Source organism: Mustela lutreola, chromosome 5, assembly GCF_030435805.1.
Source record: "Mustela lutreola isolate mMusLut2 chromosome 5, mMusLut2.pri, whole genome shotgun sequence".
NCBI lineage: Eukaryota > Metazoa > Chordata > Mammalia > Carnivora > Mustelidae > Mustela > Mustela lutreola.
Genome location: NC_081294.1, coordinates 88774681 through 88794628, shown reverse-complemented (window position 1 = coordinate 88794628; position 19948 = coordinate 88774681). Strand labels below are relative to the sequence as shown.

General features: G+C 35.6%; 1 protein-coding gene across 6 annotated transcripts in view; it reads left to right on the top strand.

The window, feature by feature from the left end:
- PDE4D (phosphodiesterase 4D) overlaps positions 1-19948 on the top strand; it is a 785924-nt gene that overhangs the window by 730313 nt on the left and 35663 nt on the right. For 5 of the 6 annotated variants that reach the window (XM_059175042.1, XM_059175044.1, XM_059175045.1 and 2 more), the window contains 4 exons: positions 15669-15762; positions 17164-17336; positions 17994-18092; positions 18949-19113. In XM_059175042.1, the coding sequence (XP_059031025.1) occupies positions 15669-15762; positions 17164-17336; positions 17994-18092; positions 18949-19113 (531 nt within the window). Of the gene's footprint in view, positions 1-822; positions 6089-15668; positions 15763-17163; positions 17337-17993; positions 18093-18948; positions 19114-19948 lie in introns of all 6 variants that reach the window. The other variant, XR_009353968.1, reaches the window with a different exon arrangement.

Sequence of the window (19948 nt, the reverse complement as noted above, 5' to 3'; positions counted from 1 at the left end):
TTTTGTGAATGGATGTCAATGTGTTTAAGTGCTATTTGTTGAAAGGAATATATAGCTGAAGTTTTGTAACTTAAAATTACTTTAGGATCCACAATAAAAGTGATGTACATAAGGGATTAAATATGTATTTCCAGAAATCTGCTTATCTGCTTTTTTTATTATTGCTTTAGGAGACAGGTATTCTCTGTTTAAATTAGTTTCACAAAACACACCAGGAAATACAGAGGCAATATTGGTAAGTATTTTATGGTGATTACCATGGCCATGATAAGCACAGACAATTGGTATTAACGTAGAGCAGTTTAAATGAATTAGGAGTCCTAACTTTTGCTGTAAGTAGAAAGTCTATATTTATACAAGGTTGTTGGTGTGTATGTGTGTGTGTGTGTGTGTGTGTAGGCTTCATTTATGTGAGGTTTGTGCATCCATTCATTGCCTTAATTATTCTTCATTGAAACAGAAATTCTTGGTGGATGTGATAATGTTGGTGGCTGGTGGTGGTGGTAGTGGTTTCAGCTAGATTTACTCAGTTGTGAACATAGAAAATTTTCTATCAAGTGCATATGATTAAACTGTATCAGCAATTACAGAATACCATGCTAAAGAGACCATGTAGAAGCAAAATTTAAGTACAGTTATCATCAGATCAGTTTGATTTTATTTCAGCCTCAGAGTACCTCTCAACAAAAATAAGGTTTCTTATATTAGACCTTCCTTTTTTAGTAAATGTTAGAGGTGTTTCTTAATTTAAATAAAACTTATTTGGTGAAAATTCTCTTACTAGGTTTTTTGTTTTGTTTTGTTTTTCAATTTGTTTGACAGAGAGAGACCACAAGTAAGCAGAGAGCCAGGCAGAGAGGGGGAAGCAGGCTTCCCACCAAGCAGGGAGCCCGATGTGGGGGTCAATCCCAGGACCCTGAAATCATGACCTGAGTGGAAGGCAGAGGCTTACCCACTGAGCCACCCAGGCGCCCCTCTCAAACTATGTTAATTGAAGAATGATCTTTCTGTTTTTAAAAATCAGGCTGTAGTTCCTGTTAATCTCAAGCTTCTATAATATTTGTAAGATATGTTCTTGTTTTCTGAGATGTGACGACTCTTCAGAACAGAGTTCCTTAAATTGTGTTTGGATCCATCGTCACTAGAGGGCAGTAAACACAAACAAATTTAATGGATTTACTTGAGTTAAGGTTGTTTTTGTAATTTTTTTTTTTTTTTTTAATTTGACAGAGAGAAATCACAAGTAGATGGAGAGGCAGCCAGAGAGAGAGAGAGAGATAGGGAAGCAGGCTCCCTGCCCAGCAGAGAGCCCGATGCGGGACTCGATCCCAGGACCCTGAGATCATGACCTGAGCCGAAGGCAGCGGCTTAACCCACTGAGCCACCCAGGCGCCCGGTTGTTTTTGTAATATTAACATTAATCAAAGAAAGTATAACTTTTACAATGTAAAAATAGGTTTAAAATTTGGTTACTTAAAACATAGGTTATAGATTAATTCTGGATTATTGCCTGCCTCTATAACGATTTTTGTAGAGAAAGCAAAAGAACACTGAGTGATTCTTGAAACATTGATGTGTTGTAGTTATTGGATTTAATATTTGATGTTTCCTCTTGCCTCAGAATTCTTCAGGTAGCATTTAGTAAAGAGATTTGCATATGTTAAGCACAAGCATATTGGATTTGTGACAGCCCACTTTATACAGATTAGCTTCTTGATTAATAACAATTCCCAGAATTTTGATCCTAAGTAGAAATATGTAAAATAAATATAGATTGATTATAAAATAAAATATTTTCCCAAAGGTATTAGTGCTACTGAAAACAGTGCTATTGCCAGGAAGATCCCTTAGGTTGTAGAAATCTAAGACTCCTCAATACACTTATTTTAAATAATATTTCTTCAGTATTTCAAAATGTAATCTCATATACAGCTTAGAATTTATTATGTTAGTAGACATATTATTTATAGACCCTAGGGTACCTGTAGATTAATGCCTGACATTATCTACATAAACTATAGATTAATGCCTGACATCATGCCTGACTGTAGCTGGACAGTATGGGTTTAAATCCTGGCTCTGCGATGTGGCTTTGTGACCTTGGGTAATAATTTGACTTCTGAGACTCAGTTTCTTCATAGTTTGGTTTGTCTGTTTTTTCTTTTTCCCTAATCAAAAATGTGTCTTAATATCTGTTGCAAAGTCACTTATTCCAGCACTGGTTAAAATATCAAAGCCTCAACTCCAACAAGCAGAATTTTAAGTATCCTGAAATATCCTAAAATACTTCAGAAAGTTTGATTGCTTGGTGTCTCATTTAAGGACTGAGAAAATGAAGAATGAAAGAGGAGTGGTATCTAGAGATTTTGAGGAGTATTATTAGGAAAAACAGAAAAAGGAAATGATAATTTTTTTTAAATTTCAGTATATGTGTACATACATTTGTGTATACATCATTTGAGTGTTTGAGCATAGCAGACCACCAGTCAGGAAATATGTCTCACTTTGTGCAAGAGCATGCATGTCTTGTTCATGGAACACTCCCACATCTAAGTGTTCACTGCCCCAAATGTCAAGAGCTCTCCTTATCAGGTGACGCTGCCTGTCTTTAGGCACAAGCTTCCTGACTTCACTAGTTAGTAGGATCCATGCTGTCTGGAGATCTGACAACAATAATAGGATCAGTGGTTCTTTAATTCAGGACATTGTAAATCAGCACAAAGACTAAGGCTAAATTGGGAAGCCTGGTTGGCTCAGTTAGAAAGAGCAGGCACTTCTTACCTGAATGTTTATAGCAGCAATGTCCCCAGTAGCCCAACTATGGAAAGAACCTAGATGTCCATCAACAGATGAATGGATAAAGAAGATGTGGTAAATATATACAATGGAATACTATGCAGCCATCAAAAGAAATGAAAGCTTGCCATTTGCAACAACGTGGATGGAACTAGAGGATATTATGCTTAGCGAAATAAGTCAGTCAGAGAAAGACAACTATCGTATGATCTCCCTGATATGAGGAAGTGGGGATGCAATGTGGGGGGGGGGGGGATTGGGGGGAGTAGGAAAAGAAAAAATGAAAGAAGATGGGATTGGGAGGGAGATAAACCATAAAAGACTCAACCTCAAAAAACAAACTGAGGGTTACTGGGGGGTGGGGAACGGGAGAAGGTGTTGGGGATATGGACATTGGGGAGGGTATGTGCTATGATGAGTGCTGTGAACTGTGTAAACCTGGTGATTCACAGACCTGTACCCCTGGGGATAAAAATACATTATATGTTTATTTAAAAATTTAAAAGTTAAAAAAAAAAAGAAAGAAGAGCATGCACTTCTTAATCTCAGGGTCATGAGTCTGAGCCCCACATTGGGTTACAGAGATTACTAAAATAAGTAAATAAATAAATAAACTTAAGAAAAAATTAAGGATAAATGAGTCCACTCCTAAACTCATATCATTTATCAAGGAGTTGGTGAATACCTAATTATATGATGACCAACTCTCACGCTATAAAAAGCAAAGACTAAAAGAGAGACCTGTCCTGGCCTGTCAGTTCTGTCATATACTGGGCAGGTTATTGAATTTTTAAGAGTTTCTATCTGTGTTTTCACAGATAGAGAGAGGATAATAGCTATCTTACCAATATGTTGCAAAGGTTAGCATTAAGATATACAAAGCTAAAAAAAAAAAAAAAAAAAAAGATATACAAAGCTCTTGGTCCATAGTAGGTCTTAACTGATGCTTTAACAGATTCCGGCTTCCCCATTAAAACTGTCAGAAGCTTAGTCTGATTCTCTAAGAATTATATTTCTCTGGCCCCATCCTTATTTCTTCTCTGGATTGGCCAGACTCTTTCTGCCATCTCTACTACATGGCAAAGGGAAGGAGCATCTAGTTAGGCTTTGATAATGAGACAAATGAAATGAATTTTGATTTACCTCAGAATTTAAGAAAAGAAAGATTTCAGGGACACCTGGATGGCTCAGTCTGTTAAGTGTCTGCCTTACGCCCAGGTCATAATCCCAGGGTCCTAGGATTGAGCCCCCACTATGGGCTCCCTGGTCAGCAGAGAGTCTACTTCTCCCTCTGCTCCTCCTCTGCTCATCCTCGCTCTCTCTTTCAAATTAAATAAAGAAATAAAATATTTTTTTAAAAAAAGACTCATTACCTAGAAATAGGGAAAAACGCCTTTAATGCTTTTTATTTAACGTTATTGTAATTATTGCTACTACTATTATCATTACTATTATCTCCTCTACTACAGCAGATTAGGGGTTTACAGTTGAATCTTTTATGCCTGTGGTCCATTAATTATTTTGGAAAAGGTAAAAAAAAGAATAAGATCTCTTTCTTGCCTGAAGGATCCTCTACCCTGGTTGAAGAGGCAAAGTTCAAGACAGTTGAAGTAACTGGAACAGTGATTCTTAACACTGACAAAGATTTAGGAAATTACAGGATGCAGTGACTGGGGAGACCTGCTGGACTTTCATTGGCAGAAGCCAGGGAGTCTAGGTGTCCTGGAATACATGGGATAGTCCTTCACCAAGGAGGAATTGTTCTGTGTCACAGTAAACCATTCAAGCCAGTGAAATATTTACTTAGAATTATCTGAGCCTAGAACACAACTACTTTTTTATATATAAAAACAAAATATTTTAACATGATTTTAATCCACACTAATTTTTTCAGTAATGTAACCACAGTGTATACTGAAGGAGAATTGTTCTTTGTTACATCTGCAACCTTTCAAAAATCATTCACCATTTTGGGAAAAGATTATCTTCCTAATACAGTATTCCTGTATTCATCATTTCCATGTTGCTGTCATATTCATGGCAATTCTCCATAGGAAGCAGAGCAAACACTTGCAAAGCACTTACTATTCTAAGTGCTTTATGTCTATGTACCAGCTAATTCTTACAACACATTATAAGGTAGATGCTAATTATTATTCTCATTTTCTGGATGAGTAAACTGAAGATAAAATAAGCTCAGAAAGTTTAGATAATTTTGTCAATGTCACACAGTAAGTGATAATAAGATCTCAACTTTTGACTACCTTTTTTTTCTAGTATACTTATGTATAAGCATTTATATTTTGCAGTATGTAATATAATTACTTCTATTTTTCTTTTATGTTACTGATAACCCACTATATGGATTTTTTTAAAGTGTCTAGGGTTATTTAGTATATATGGATGTATTTAGTGAAGTGCGTATATTGGAAAAGTAGGAATTTTTTATCAGGATAAAAATGTTTGTTATAAAAAAAGAAAGAAGTAACTTAGTTTGAAGTTAGTGAAAGAATAAAATAGATTGATGGGTGGATAGAAAGGATAATTTGGATGTAAATGACATTGTATGGCACACACTCTGCTCTTTGGAAGCACGCCAAGAATACTCCCATCTTCAGGGCTTTTGATGTTGATGTTCCCTTTACTTGACTCCCCTTTCTCAACTGCTCTAGATGTTCATGTGCCTTCCTCCCTCTCTTTCTTCAGGTCTCTGAGCATATATCATCTCATCAAAGAGGCTCTCCTTGATCATTTTATACTATAGGAACCTCTATCACTAACATGCCATAGCCTTCTTATCCTTTCTTTTTCCCATTGAATTTAGCACCACGTGACATATAGTATGTATTTGTTGACTCAGTTGTCGAATGTAAACTCCAGGTGAAAAACCTTCACTTTGTTCATTGCTGTGTTGTCATTATCCAGGACAGTATCTGACGCACAGTAGGAGCTTGGTAAGGATTAAATAAATAAAAGAGTGAGTGCAAAATAAAGTTTGGAGAGGGGCTGAGATAATTTGGTCTTGAGACGTATTTTGAATGATTTGAATCTAACTTTTTCTGAAAAACCAGCCTGAAGGAAATGGAGTAGAAGAAAGAGGGTATTTTAGGCAGTGAATTCAGTGAAAGTAAAAACAGGACTATCTGCTGAATCATAGAGCTGGGTAGAACACTAGACTTTCAGTAAGGGAGCATGAATATAAAGAGCAGCTGGAGATGGGCTTAGAGTTGGGGATTAGGGTTGGAGGTTATCGTTCTGGAGCTCACAGAGAAATATGGGTGTGAGGAGGCAGGTGATGCCGGCTTGTTAGGTAATAACTATGGAGTGGCAGGCTGAGGCTGGGTTTGACAAAAATTGGTCTGGCAGCAGAAATAAGTATGGGATGAGAAGGAGAAAAGCCAAAGAGGATGGGCTAAGAAGCAAGTATTGTGTTTTGGGTCTGAGATGCATAATGATATGATCCAGTTAAAATAAAACATGATTTAAAAAGACATGATAAGGGGTGCCTGGGTGGCTCAGTGGGTTGGGCCTCTGCCTTCGGCTCAGGTCATGGTCCCAGGGTCTCATGGTCCTGGGATCAAGCCCCGCATGGGGCTCTCTGCTCAGCGGGGAGCATGCTTCCCCATCTCTCTGCCTGCCTCTTGGCCTACTTGTGATCTCTCTTTCTCTCTATCCAATAAATAAATAAACAAAATCTTTAAAAAAAAGACATGATAAATTACACACACACACACACACACACACACACACACAGGATAAGCCTTAGAGTTAAAAAATCTAATCACTGTGCTGTGAAGTGTGTAAACCTGGCGATTCACAGACCTGTACCCCTGGGGCCAATAATACATTATAAGTTAAAAAAAAATAAAAATTAAAAAAAAATCTAGTCACCATAATGGGTGTGGTTATCATAATCAACATAATTGTTTTCATCATCATTATCATCAGCATCATCACCTAATACCTGTTTGTCACTATGTACCAGATGTTGTTTTAAGTGCTTTGCATATATCATTTAATCCTCATAATAACTGTTCTAATTATTTATTGCTCCAAAACAAATGACTTAAAACTTAGTGGCTTAAAATATCAGTTTGCTTTTTTTAGAAATTGTTTTATGGGCTAACTTGGCTTGCTTAGACATTCTCATTTCAAGTCCCTCATGTGGTTTTAGTCAGATGGCAGCTAAGCCTGGAGTCATCTAAAGGCTCCACTGTCAGGATGACTAAGATGGTCTCTTCACTGTCAGTTCTGGCTCCGGGCTAGGATGGCTGGCATAGGTAGAGATTGTCTGGGCATATATTTACTTTCCTTGTCTCTCTCATCCACCGCCCCCCACACTCTCTCTGCAGCCTCTCCATAATGTTAGTCTGGGCTTTCTCATAGCATGGCAGTATTAGAATACTCAGATTTGCTAACAGGGTGGCTCTGGGATCCTAATGGTCTATTCAAGTCAACCAAGGTGAAAGCTTCAAGACTTCTTCTTACAGCCTCCATTTCTTGTGACAGAACTACTTGTTGGTTATACAAGTCAGCTTAAATTCAGTCAGTGTAGGGTCAAGTGACTCATTAGGAGGCATCTTTGGAGACTAGGTACCCTAATAACCCAATTTTACAGATGAAGAAACCGGAACACTAAAAGGTGAAATTAGGGGTGCCTGGGTGACTCAGTGGGTTAGAGCCTCTGCCTTCAGCTCAGGTTATGATCCCAGGGTTCTGGGATGGAGCCCCGCATCAGGCTCTCTGCTTAGCGGGGAGCCTGCTTCCCCCTCTCTCTGCCTGCCTCTCTGCCTACTTGTGATCTCTATCAAATAAATAAATAAAATCTTAAAAAAAAAAAAGGTGAGATTATTTGTTAAAGATTATGCACTAAAGGATTTGAATTCAAAGCCTTCATACTTGGTACCTGGGTGAACTTGGAAAAATCTTTTTGTCTTTCCTGGTCTCACTTTATGTGGAAATGAGGGGATTAGAGGAGATGATATTGAAGATGTTTTCCATTTCTCTCAGGCATTCAGCCTTTGGATTTAGATGATGGGAGTTAGGGTGGGAAAGAAGAGTAAATAAAAAAGCATTTTATAAAAGATAAAACATGATAATAAAGTTGGTGAAGGAGGGAAGGTGATGTAGATGGGGAACATGTTAGGGTTATTCAAGGATCCAGTTAGATGAATTATAGTAAACATCTTATGGTGGCTGACTCACATGAAATTCCTATTGAATGGTAACAAAGAGTCATAGATTTCAGTCTGTGATACTGAAACATGAGCCCACTGACTGAAATGGGAGTTGTTAAGTATGAACTACTTTAAATAGAAAAATGGATCCATCAGTTTTGGAAAAGTCTGTGATGGGTGGCAGGGCATTCAACAGGGGAAGGAATCTTAGTCATTTGGAAATATGGCGTTGCAGTTCATGTAAGAAGTAGTCACAGAAGAGTGTGTCCTAGGACAGAGTCTTGTGGATATCCCAAGTTAGAGGATGAACAGAAGGCAAAGAAGGCATGGTCAGAGAAGTGGGGAGAAAGCCAGAGCAGTTGAGGATCCTAGAACTGAAGGAGAATGGAGAGAGTACATTGTTGAACACTTGTGACAACTTAAGGAGAATAAAAGACTAGGAAAGTGGAGGACCTATTTGTATTCTTCTGGTCATTTTTATTGGCCTTTGGGGGTTTCATTTTTCTTTTTCTTTTTCTTTTGTAAGGAATTAAGAGGAATTTAGGAAATTAACACAATAGGTGTGAACTGGCCCTGAAGACTGCAAGCAAAGGACCATTACAGATTCAAAGAGGAAGAGTATTACATGGATGTTCTGATGTCTGCCCTATCTAAAACAGACAAAACAAATGCAATAGAACTGAAAAGTAACAATATTAGCACGTCACAGAAGCTCAAAGCAGTTAAGTGCTTTGAGATGGAGATGAAGAGGAAGGAAATAGGATGGAATTTTATGCAAAAATAAAGTAAAAGCTAGACTTCCCTTGTTTTTTTACCCATAAGTCTTAAACATACAAGCGGAAGAATAATACTGCACCAAACCAGATAGAAAAGATTGTTTTTCTTTAAAATTTTTAGATTTCGGGGCGCCTAGGTGGCTCAGTGGGTTCAGCTCCTACCTTCGGCTCAGGCCATGATCCCAGGGTTCTGGGTTTGAGCCCTGCATCAGGCTCTCTGCTTAGCAGGGAGCCTGCTCCCCCCTCCCTCTGCCTCTCTGCCTACTTGTGATCTCTCTCTCTCTCTCAAATAAATAAACATTTTTTAAAATAAATAAATAAATAAATAACTTAGATTTCTTAGCTTTGTGAAAGCCCTGATTACTGGAATTTAATGCTATATTCCTTTAAGAGATGCTGTTAATACCATTCTTAACTTTATGCACAATATTCTCTTTTGGTCAAAATACAGATTTTAAAATCTGTACTGGGAATTTTGCATTCTTCAACCATACACAGTGCTTTAGCTTTCAGTCCACCCCCACCCCCACCCCTTGCAATCAGAATTATGATAAATCGCCCCACCCTTAGATTTCTAAGGTTGTGGAACTCAGCCACTTGTAACAATAGAAACAAAAGGACCTAAGAACAGCCAACCCACACAGGTGAGGAAATGTATCCTTCCCATTTGTCAATTCTGGACATTGATTGTACTTTATAATCACACTATGCTCTTATGTTGGGCGGAGGAAAAACTTCGGTTATATCTGTGTCACCAGGGAAGCCACTTGCTTTGGATTTGCGAGAGGGAGGCAGTTAAAATGCCTAATGGCCTTTTTCAAAGCAGCTTTTATTTTGAAGAGAAGTCAGAGAATATTAAAACTCATAGGAAGGATTCCAAAAAGATAGGCAATCCTTATTTTAGAATGAACCATGAATTTTGAAGAGTTTTATGGTCATTATTCATCATCTGCGGGCGGGAAACCCCATTCATCTTTTTATTCGGCAGCCTCAGCTATAGGGATACCATTATTAAATGGCGTTTACCAGAGGTGAGGAGGAAAACCTCCTCCCCAGAGGTTCGCCTCTGCCAACCAATCATGACACAGCCTGCTCTGAGTCCACACCCCCCCCCCCCCCCCCCCGCACTGATAGACCCAGTGACGGAGGGTGATTGGTGCATAGTTGGGCTTTTATGGGAGGGGTTTCGTGTCACTCTTTCTGGCTTCCCTGCAGTTCCTTATTTGGTAGCTTTTGACAGAACTAGTCTTTCTTGCAGCTAAGCATCTTGACATACATTATTCATTAAGCCTTGGAGCTCAGGGAGAAAAAGATGCAGACCCTTAGATGGTTAGATATTTCTTTACCACATGAATTTCCTTTATTCAGAATAGTTGTAGAATTCTGTTCCATCCTGGAGTTTTACAAATGGCATGTGTGCAATGGGAAGACGACTGGATGGGATCTAATGCAAGGCTTCCTTGTGTATACTTAATTACTAAAAATCTTTAAAAATCCACCCTCTGGCTTGCGGATATTGTTAAAAGTATCAAGGTTTTGAAGATATACATATTTTAGAACTTACTGTTTCTTTATATAATCAAAAATGCCTGAAGCAAACTATTTACTGTCAGTGTCTTGGGGCTACATAAAGGTAAGATTTATTTAGCTCCTAATTGCTCTGATTATATAACATAACTTTAATAAATTATAATGGAGCTTAGCTTTGTAAGCAGTGTTATTTTTTTCCTTAGATGTGAACTACAGAAGCAATATGTGTTTTTAGTGGTCAAGATAACAGAAAATGTATGACTATTATTAGTTATAGTTTGCATGTTAAAATAGCTTTTTAATGTGCACTGATTCTTTTTGTCATAGGGTATAGATTTGAGTTGTGCTTTTAAATATCAAGGTAATCAAACAAAACCATTAGAAATAAATTATTGGGTCCAGTTACTTACACACTGATTTAAGTAATTGGGTTCCAGTTCATTTGTAGCACTTAAAGTTCATGAAAATTAATTCGTGGCTCTTTCCAAAAATCTATACACTTTAAGCTGATGAGTATTTTTTTTTTCATCTTTGGATATAAAGCTCTAGATGACCTTAAAAAGTGACATTACTTAACTATTTAAGTGATATATTATTAAGATGAAAACTTGATTATCTATTTGTAAAACTGGAAGAAATATATAAGTTCATCTGATACTGCTTTGTTTGTTAATCTCAGGAAATGAAATAATACACTGAATTTACTAAGATTCTGCTCTGCTTGGCAAGCCTCTTGCATGTCTCATGGTAATGCTAGCCTGGCGATCTGATCTCTGTAACAGAAGCAGGAAGTAGAGAAACCTTTTTCAGCCCTAAATGAAGCATCACTTAAGAACTTGAAATCTCTGCTTGAACATTTGAGCCAATCAAAATACATAATTTTTAAGAATTCTTTTCCATTTCTTTAAGGACTCTTAGACTGAAATATTTTTCATTTTCTTTGTTTCTTTTCAAAAGAACATCTTCCCTTTGCTGTAAAATTTTCTCACATTCTAAAAAAACTTATTTCAGTTTTAGTTGTCCAAGGAGTCATGATTCCCCACTTCCTTTTAAGTCAGCGGATGGCCCAGATTTTTTTAATTGTTTTGAAATATGCAGATTTCCTATTATTTGAATTTTGTTAGCCATTTTTGGCTTAAACATTTTTTTAGAACAGAAAAATATAGAAAGTAATAAAGGAAAATCCATAATCTCCCTAGAACTCATCTCTTAGCTTTCAGACAGCTTATTTTTTATATGCTTTGAAAGGCTTCATATTTGTATTATGATTATGAACAACACTTCCAAGAATCTAAATAGTTATAGAGCTTGTATTTTTGAGGAAAATTGTTGCTGGCCAGCCTTGTTTATGTTTTAATAGTATGCTGCTAAAAACACGTAAGGGCAAATATAAATATATTTAGTCTTATGCATTTTGACAGATTTATTTTTATACAGCTAATGCAGTATTTGTTTTAGCTTTTAATGCTGATATCTACCAAACTTGTAATATATCACAGCGCAGCATATTCAAATGATTTTTAGCAGAATATTGGCTGGGGCAGGGGTGGGGCAGGATAAGCATTTTCTTAATGTTTGACCTTTACCACCTTCTTAATTATATACTAGGAGTCTATAAAATGTACCCACGACATTGGCATACAGGGATTATTATTTAAGAATACTCTAATTTTATTTTATTATTTAATTTTTCTTCCTCAACAGTTTTAAGTGTAGAACATAAATTTGAAAATGGGAGTTTAAAAAGCAAAATATAGACTTGATTTCAAATGTATTTTCATTTTTTGTTTATGCTTTACATGCTGCACGCAGACATTCTCATGCATAATGAGAACAAAGGATTTGAAAAAACATTCACTTAAATCTTCCTCTTTTTTTCATTTTTGGAACAGTGATTCTATTGATTATTTCATACTGTTTAGACTAAAAGCAATCAGAATAACTCATCAACAGAAAATATTTAGAGGTCACTTTTTAAAATATCTAAATGCTCAATTAAATTGTTCTGCAACTTGCAACCAGTTTTTTGGTGGGTTCTTTTTGTTTTTTTTTTTGTTTTTAAAATCAGTTCTGTATTGTATCTCTCCTAAATCTCTAAATTGAGGACTGTAGCAATGTTCTGGGAAAAACATTTTATTACCTTTTCTAATCATTTTCCTTTCATGATATTTTTGTGCAGTCACCCTAATAAATGGTATATAGTTATCTTCATGAGAGAAATTCCACTTACATTTTAAAATGATTGTTGAATTGTTTCATGTCTTGTTCTTTAGTACAGCCAGCTCTACACTCCAAAATCATACTGTAAGTTATTAATTTAGCTTCCCTGAAAGTTTTAAATCAACAGAAAAAAAAAGGGAAGCAATTTTAACTCCTTTTAGAAAATGTTCTATGTTATAACTGAATTGACTCTGAAAATTGTCTTTAAGAAATCTCCCACACCCTTTCCCTTGCGATGAAAGAGGACTGCTAAAAATACTGTCTATTTTAATCATGTTAAAAGGAAATATTGCCTTCCTTAGAGCACCTGACAAACCTTGGCCAGGGATATAGGTGTGCACTGAAGGGTTTCTCCACCCCACACTTCTGGGATTTGAACAACAGCATAAAGATAGTCTGGGAATAGATGTATATGTGCAGATATAATCAGTGTGTGTACAACCTATAATTTATCAGTCTGTAGAATAGATTTCCTTGCACTGGCATTTTTTCCCTTAATTATCTGTATTGACTGGCTGTTTGAGGGATTATATAAACAAACTGCCAGGAAAATTACAATTCCTTATTTATATTATTCCAGAGAATCCAATAATTTGTATTATGTATCTGCAGGTACCATGTAATTTTTTCTACTGGGTATATGGCAACATATTCCTCATACTAGGTTGCTTCCAAGTTAGAAGGTAGTTTTATGGAAAAACTGGATCCCTATCTAACTTTTCCAACTGCATCCTCCCCTACCCTCAGGCTTACATCATTTTTTAGTTACACGGAGAGAAATGCATGGAGGGCAGGTAGACAGCCGTGGCTGAATAGACTGAAGAGAGCCTAGGAGAGGCTGAGAGGCCTGCCTAGCATGCCCCCCCTTCCTGAAACATACTTTGTCAGGACCAGGCAATTCTTACTGGCAACTTTTAAGTCATATCACAGACAATTTCAGGTCAGAGAGATATTTCACTCACTATATGTTTTAAATGTTTAGCAGAGTCTCTTTTGATTTTGTTTGCCTAAAGAGTATATTTTTCTAAGAGTAAATTTCATTTGTTGAGAAAGGATTTATGTACCTTCAGGCCTTGCTAATTGTATTTTTGTTATAATTTTGAAGCTTTGTTATCATCTCCTATGTGAATAATATCCTAAATTACTTCCTGGAATGGGTAGGGGAACTAAATGTTTATATGTGTATTTTTTTTTGTGGGCATAACGGTTCAGATCTTCCATCTGTTTGTCCTGCAATGATGAAAATCAGCTATCACTATAAAAGGCCCAGGGAACTGGGAGATAGAAGGAACTCAGTGTTAAGCACCTGCCATGTGCCTGGCAAAAAACAAGATAGTTTCCGTTAGCTCATTTAATTGGTTACTAGCGTATAACTTAACTCAATATAGCTTTATGAAAAACGGACAGAAAATGTTTTGAATGCTATTATAAATGTCTTCATGAATATTCTTAGGAGACCCAGATTTTTCCCAGCAGATAATAATGTATAATGCTGAGTGAAAACAGGCAGCAGCCTATGTTTTGTACACTGCATGATGCCAATTTAAAATATAGGCAAATAAATGTTGGGAAAAAAGACATAGATGGAAATATTGGTAATTATCTATGGTTATCTCTGAGCAATGGCAATATAAATGATTTCTAATTTTTTCTATATAGCTTTCTAGATTTTCTCTATCTTGCATGCACTTTATAATCAGAAAAATGTTATTGAAAAAAATAAATGAACAAAAAAATGAACTTTATGTTTCTGAGTTTGAGAGTAAGCTCCTGAGACCTATAATTTAACAACCAGAAAAATTAATACTGGTTATGGCCAGTTCTTCAGTTTTGGCCACAGGAGAAAGCTAATACACATTTCTTACATTCTGCAGTCTGTTGGAATGTTTTTATTGATCTCCCTCAGTACTTTTGTGAAAAAATGCTGTACCTAATCTAAATGGTCAATAAGACTGACTTTGGAAGTGATTTGCTAAATTGTTTTGAGTTAGGACACCTTGGCATAAATTATCCTGAGAAGCAAGATTTTTTCATAAATTCTAATAAACTAAATACTGAATTAGAATTACATTTCAAACATTATTAAATGCTGAATTTACTACTCTCTTTTCCCAAGATTTAAAGGAGAATTTATGGTGAAATATAAAATTCTAAAGGCTACTGAACATTAGAGTAAAATGTGTTTGACTTTTTTGATCAAATACCTAATAGTAATCTATGTAATAGAAAAAATTATTATTTCTGTATGTTAAGAGAAGTATTAAGGCATACTTAAAAGACCATCTGGGCTATTTGGGGAATCAAAAGAAAACATAATAGCAAAGAGCTGAAAGATGGAAAAGCATAAAGTCTTGGAAAATCTTGGATTTGGGTAATGCTATGCAATGGTTTTAAGTTAATTCCAGTGTTTCTTAGGATAAAGTAGACACTATGGCATCAGTAAAATAAATTGTAAAATAATGAAGTTGAGTATTGAAAATTGACCAGTTTTGTATTTATGTGACTTTAGAGAAATGGATTGGTAAATCCCATGGATATTAAGAAACAAAAGATCTTTTTCCTTCTACTTGGAAATACTTTAAAAGGAAAAAGTATATAGTATCCAAATATTTTACTTCTCTAAAGTTCTGGGAATACTCAAATAAATCTATTCACTTTTGCTTTGGGGTAAAAGACAACATTTTAATCTCTAACCAGTATACATATTAATTTCTGCAAATGAAAAATTAATTGATAAATCATCTTCTGTTGTGTGGCAGCACATATGTATACCAATAAATTAGTTTTTTTCCTTCTCTGAATACTAATATACACCTGATTTTTTTTATTCCTTCCCTCCCTTAATTAATGTCCTTGAGTATCTAAATCTGTGCTGCATGTGGCTACTTAAATTTAAATTTAAATGAAATAAAATTCAAAATTCAGCTCATTTTCACCTAGCCACATTTCAAGTGCTTGATAGGCATATGTGACTAGTGGCTACAGTAACGGACAGCTCAAATTCTAGAACTTTACAACATTATAGAAAGTTCTACTGGATTTCACTGATCTAAACTGTCAGGACAATTTAAAAATTCTTGGGCATGTTTTCTGTATCTTACAGTATGCTCATGTTACCTCAATTACACGTTCCTCTTAGGTTGCTTCATTTTATTTTTCTGTTTTTCAGTTTAAAAGGATGCTTAATCGGGAGCTCACCCATCTCTCTGAAATGAGTCGGTCTGGAAATCAAGTGTCAGAGTATATATCAAACACATTCTTAGGTGAGAATAATAATTTAAATACAATTTTAAAGTTTTCTTTTGAGTTGTTTGTTTTTAGAGGTGGATTAGGACACCAAATCATTTTGGAATCCAAATGAGTATTAGGAATTCAGTTCATTTGTTTTCATTTATCCTATTAATAATTTGAATGTCAGAGCCTCTAAGGTTTAGAATCTAAGATGACAAAGTACATTTTTTATCTTTTAATTTTATTCAGGACTTTGGTGATTCTCTGGATTAAAGTTATAGGTTCCCAGTTTTTCCAAAGTACTAAACCATAAAATGTGTTTTACAGAGAGATCTACACATGCACTCAACAAATTCTTGTTAAATTCCAGACACTGCTGGGCATTTGGTAATGATAAATTAGAAATGGTCCCTGCCATAATGAGTTATAGTCTAATGAACACCAAGCCTGGTAGACTGATGAGGCAGATATAATACAACCACTAAAGAAAAGCTTGCTGAAAATAATAGTTGACAGTGTAGTGGACTGAGACACCACCCCACCCCCCATCCACAAAGAGAAAATTCATCAATATGAACACATCCTTGATTTGAATTTACTTTCAAAACAAAATTGCTGTGATATCTAATCAGCACTTTCACTAAAGAGACATTTATTGAACACATGCTACATGCAAGGATGAGTTAGAGGAGCTCACTGCCTTGAAATAGTTAATGAAAATATTGAGGCATCTAATGTCTTTTATTTGAAAACAACAATTACATCTGACAGTTCCTTATCAGATGATACTGGAAATTTCCTGTGTTCCACTTGTTATATCATAAGCATTATCTCACTTTAGTATAGAAAATATAAAATAGCAAAATATAAGTCATTCAAATATACTGTTTGTATTCTTACATTATGACCTATTTCAGTAAGCCATTAGGTTCACCCAGTGCTGCTTTTATAGTATGTATGAAATTCCTTCCTCTTCAAAATAGGTATTAAAACTAGAATCCTTAGTTGGAAAGAGCAGTTTCCAAGTCACTAAGTGAATTTCAAACAGGGACAGAGTTGATGAACAGTGGAAATAACCAGTATGTTTTGCTTTTTCCAAGTCTGCTATTATAAGTCTTGCAAAAAAAAAAAAGTGTGTGTGTGTGTGTGTGTGTGTGTGTACAGCATTCCATCCGTTAGCAACCACTGAATACATTTGATGCTAATTATTTTGCAGTGGGATTTATTTGCTCAGTTTTGTGTTGGAGGGTATTACAGTAAGTCCACATCAGATTATAAATACTCAACTTCTCTAAAAGAAGTGTTTCTTGGAAACATTTTCTGGAACATGTCATGATTAATGAAAACCTGCCCACTTACAGACATTATAACTAAAAAGTAACAACTCAGGTAGACTTCACAATAAATGTAGAACCTTTTCTAAATTTCTTCAGATAAGCAACATGAAGTGGAAATTCCTTCTCCAACTCAGAAGGAAAAGGAGAAAAAGAAAAGGCCAATGTCTCAGATCAGTGGGGTCAAGAAGTTGATGCACAGCTCCAGTTTGACGAATTCAAGCATCCCGAGATTTGGGGTTAAAACTGAACAAGAGGATGTCCTTGCCAAGGTACAATGATTTTAAGGATTGTAGTCATAATATGTTGGGTTGCCTTTTAATGAGTTTTAATTCTTTCTCTTTTAAATAGGTAGACTAGTTCATTAATTTGTGGGGTCCTTTTACTTTGAAAGTGGAAAAGTACTTTATAAAGCTCTTTACAAATTATTTGAGGGTTATTAATATATAATATGTGGATTTAGGTGGTTTGGAGTATGTGTTTGTTGCTTTTTTACATCTCCCTTTTAGATTGTTTGACCTTAAAGAGTTAGAAATATTTTATATCTTTTGGGTTTCAGGAGAATAGTAAAGGTTTTGTAAATAGATTTCATATATTGAAAAAAGGCTTTGAAATTGATAGGAAAAGTATCTAACTACATTGTATTGTCAGAGTCGTAAGGTTAAGGAAAAGGAAAAGGAGAAAATCTCAGTTTTCAGTACATTTAAGTGGGTTTACCTAAAAGTTTGCCTGTACTTACCAGGTGCATCCATTACATTTAAACTGAATCTTTTTTTTTTTTTTTTAAACCTAACACTCTTTTTATTAAGAGAGTTTTTTTAACACTCTTTTTATTAAAACGTTAAAGTCAGTAACATTTAAATGAATTTGTTTATTGATTTATATTCTTCTTCTGCTTCCTAATTTTTTCAATCTTTCTGTAACCCCAGGAACTAGAAGATGTGAACAAATGGGGTCTTCATGTTTTCAGAATAGCAGAGCTGTCTGGTAACCGGCCTTTGACTGTTATCATGCATACTATTTTTCAGGTAATGTGGTTAAGTTCTAAAACCTTTCCTTTATTGGGTGACATAATGTCTAGCCTGTGAAATGTGCTTGAGTCTTCTCTTCTTTACCATTCACCCTTTTTTGTATATTTGATTTTTTTTTTCTTATTTGCCCCTTTACCAAGGGACAAATAGTAACAAAGTACGGAGTGTGGGTCAAGCATAACTAAAACAGTTTTGTTATTTTTTCCATTCCAAGAAGTCATGTGGGAAAATTGAAGCAATTCATTAAAGCAAGAGTTTAAAAATCATCTACATGATCCTGATTTGCATAGAGTGGAGTATGAACTAAAAAATGAATAAGCCCCTTGGTGACTAACTTTAGCATATAATTTCTTGAATTGCTGTTTCTTGTACTTCTCTCTTTTCCATATCAGTTTCCCCTTCTTGTTGAGCTTTTGCCCCAGCTCAGGATTAGGATATAAATGAGGACTTGAGACTATAGACACCCTGGGACTGGCATAGCATGTTCCAACCCTAGAGAAAATGTTGAGTTTCGGTTGGTGTGCTCCATTAGCTAAATCAGTGATACTGGCTTAAAGTTGCCTTCATGATTATCAGACACAGACTCTTTGACAGTTGGCAGCTCATTCCTGACACCATACCTCTTGTGGAAAGCAACATGGGCTTCCAGAAGGACAACCCTACCCTTGCTTTGTCCCCAGAACCCCTGGATATTCTCAAAATGTCTCCATTTCCCTTGCTAGACACTACAAGGGGTGCTATTTCTATTTCTGGGTTATCCATAGGGGACACCGGTGTGATTTTTCTTTTACCACATCTATGGAAAATGTTTTTATGTGAAAACAAGATGTTAAGAGGATTTCCTTTCCTACAGGAACGGGATTTATTAAAAACATTTAAAATTCCAGTAGACACTTTAATTACATACCTTATGACTCTGGAAGACCATTACCACGCTGACGTGGCCTACCATAATAATATTCATGCTGCAGATGTTGTCCAGTCGACACACGTGCTATTATCTACACCTGCTTTGGAGGTAAATCTGTTTTCTAAAACTTTGAGACCACTTACCTGCCACTCATAAACATCTCTTAAACTTTTATACTGGAGGGTGGGTAGGGGAGAAAATTAATGGCTTCATTGGAAGTATGTTGAGTTATAGGGAAAAATGTTGTGATTAATAAACAGTTCAGTCTTTGATGAATTTTTCAGAGATTGATCAAAGTTTTGGGGATTCATCTGTTCACAATACTGCTTCTTTGAAATGACCTAGTAGACATTCCATAAAGTATATCTAGCTTATTCAGTTTTAGTTAGTTTCTTTGAAATTTAGCCTGATGCCTTCTACATTTATATTTCAAAGGATGATATTATTTATAAAGTAGAGACAATGTTTTGATATTTTTCATGGAATTTTTAGAAAGAAACACATATTTAATTCTATCAGATTTTAAGAAGTTCCAGTGAATGTTCATTAAGATAATTTGATTTCCTTAATCATTTGGGGGAAAGATTCTCATTTGCTAATATATTTTATATATTATCATAAAATTGTGTTAATTGTGTTAATATTTCATCATCTTGAGTGAGTGGTTTTCTACTGAGGGTGGTTCCTCCCTATTCCTCCTGCCCTGACCCCCACCTGCCAGGGACATTTGATAATATGTAGAGACATTGTTGTCTGTCTCAAGTTGGAGATAGATGCTTCTTCTGACATCTCATGCTTCAGGCCAGGGGTCCTGATACTAGTGTACAGGATAGCCTCCTACAACAAAGAATAATCTGGCTCCAAATGTCAATTCTGCTGAGATGGAGAGTCCCTGGTTTGAATGAAAGAAAATAATTGCTCATGTTATTAATTTTATGTACAT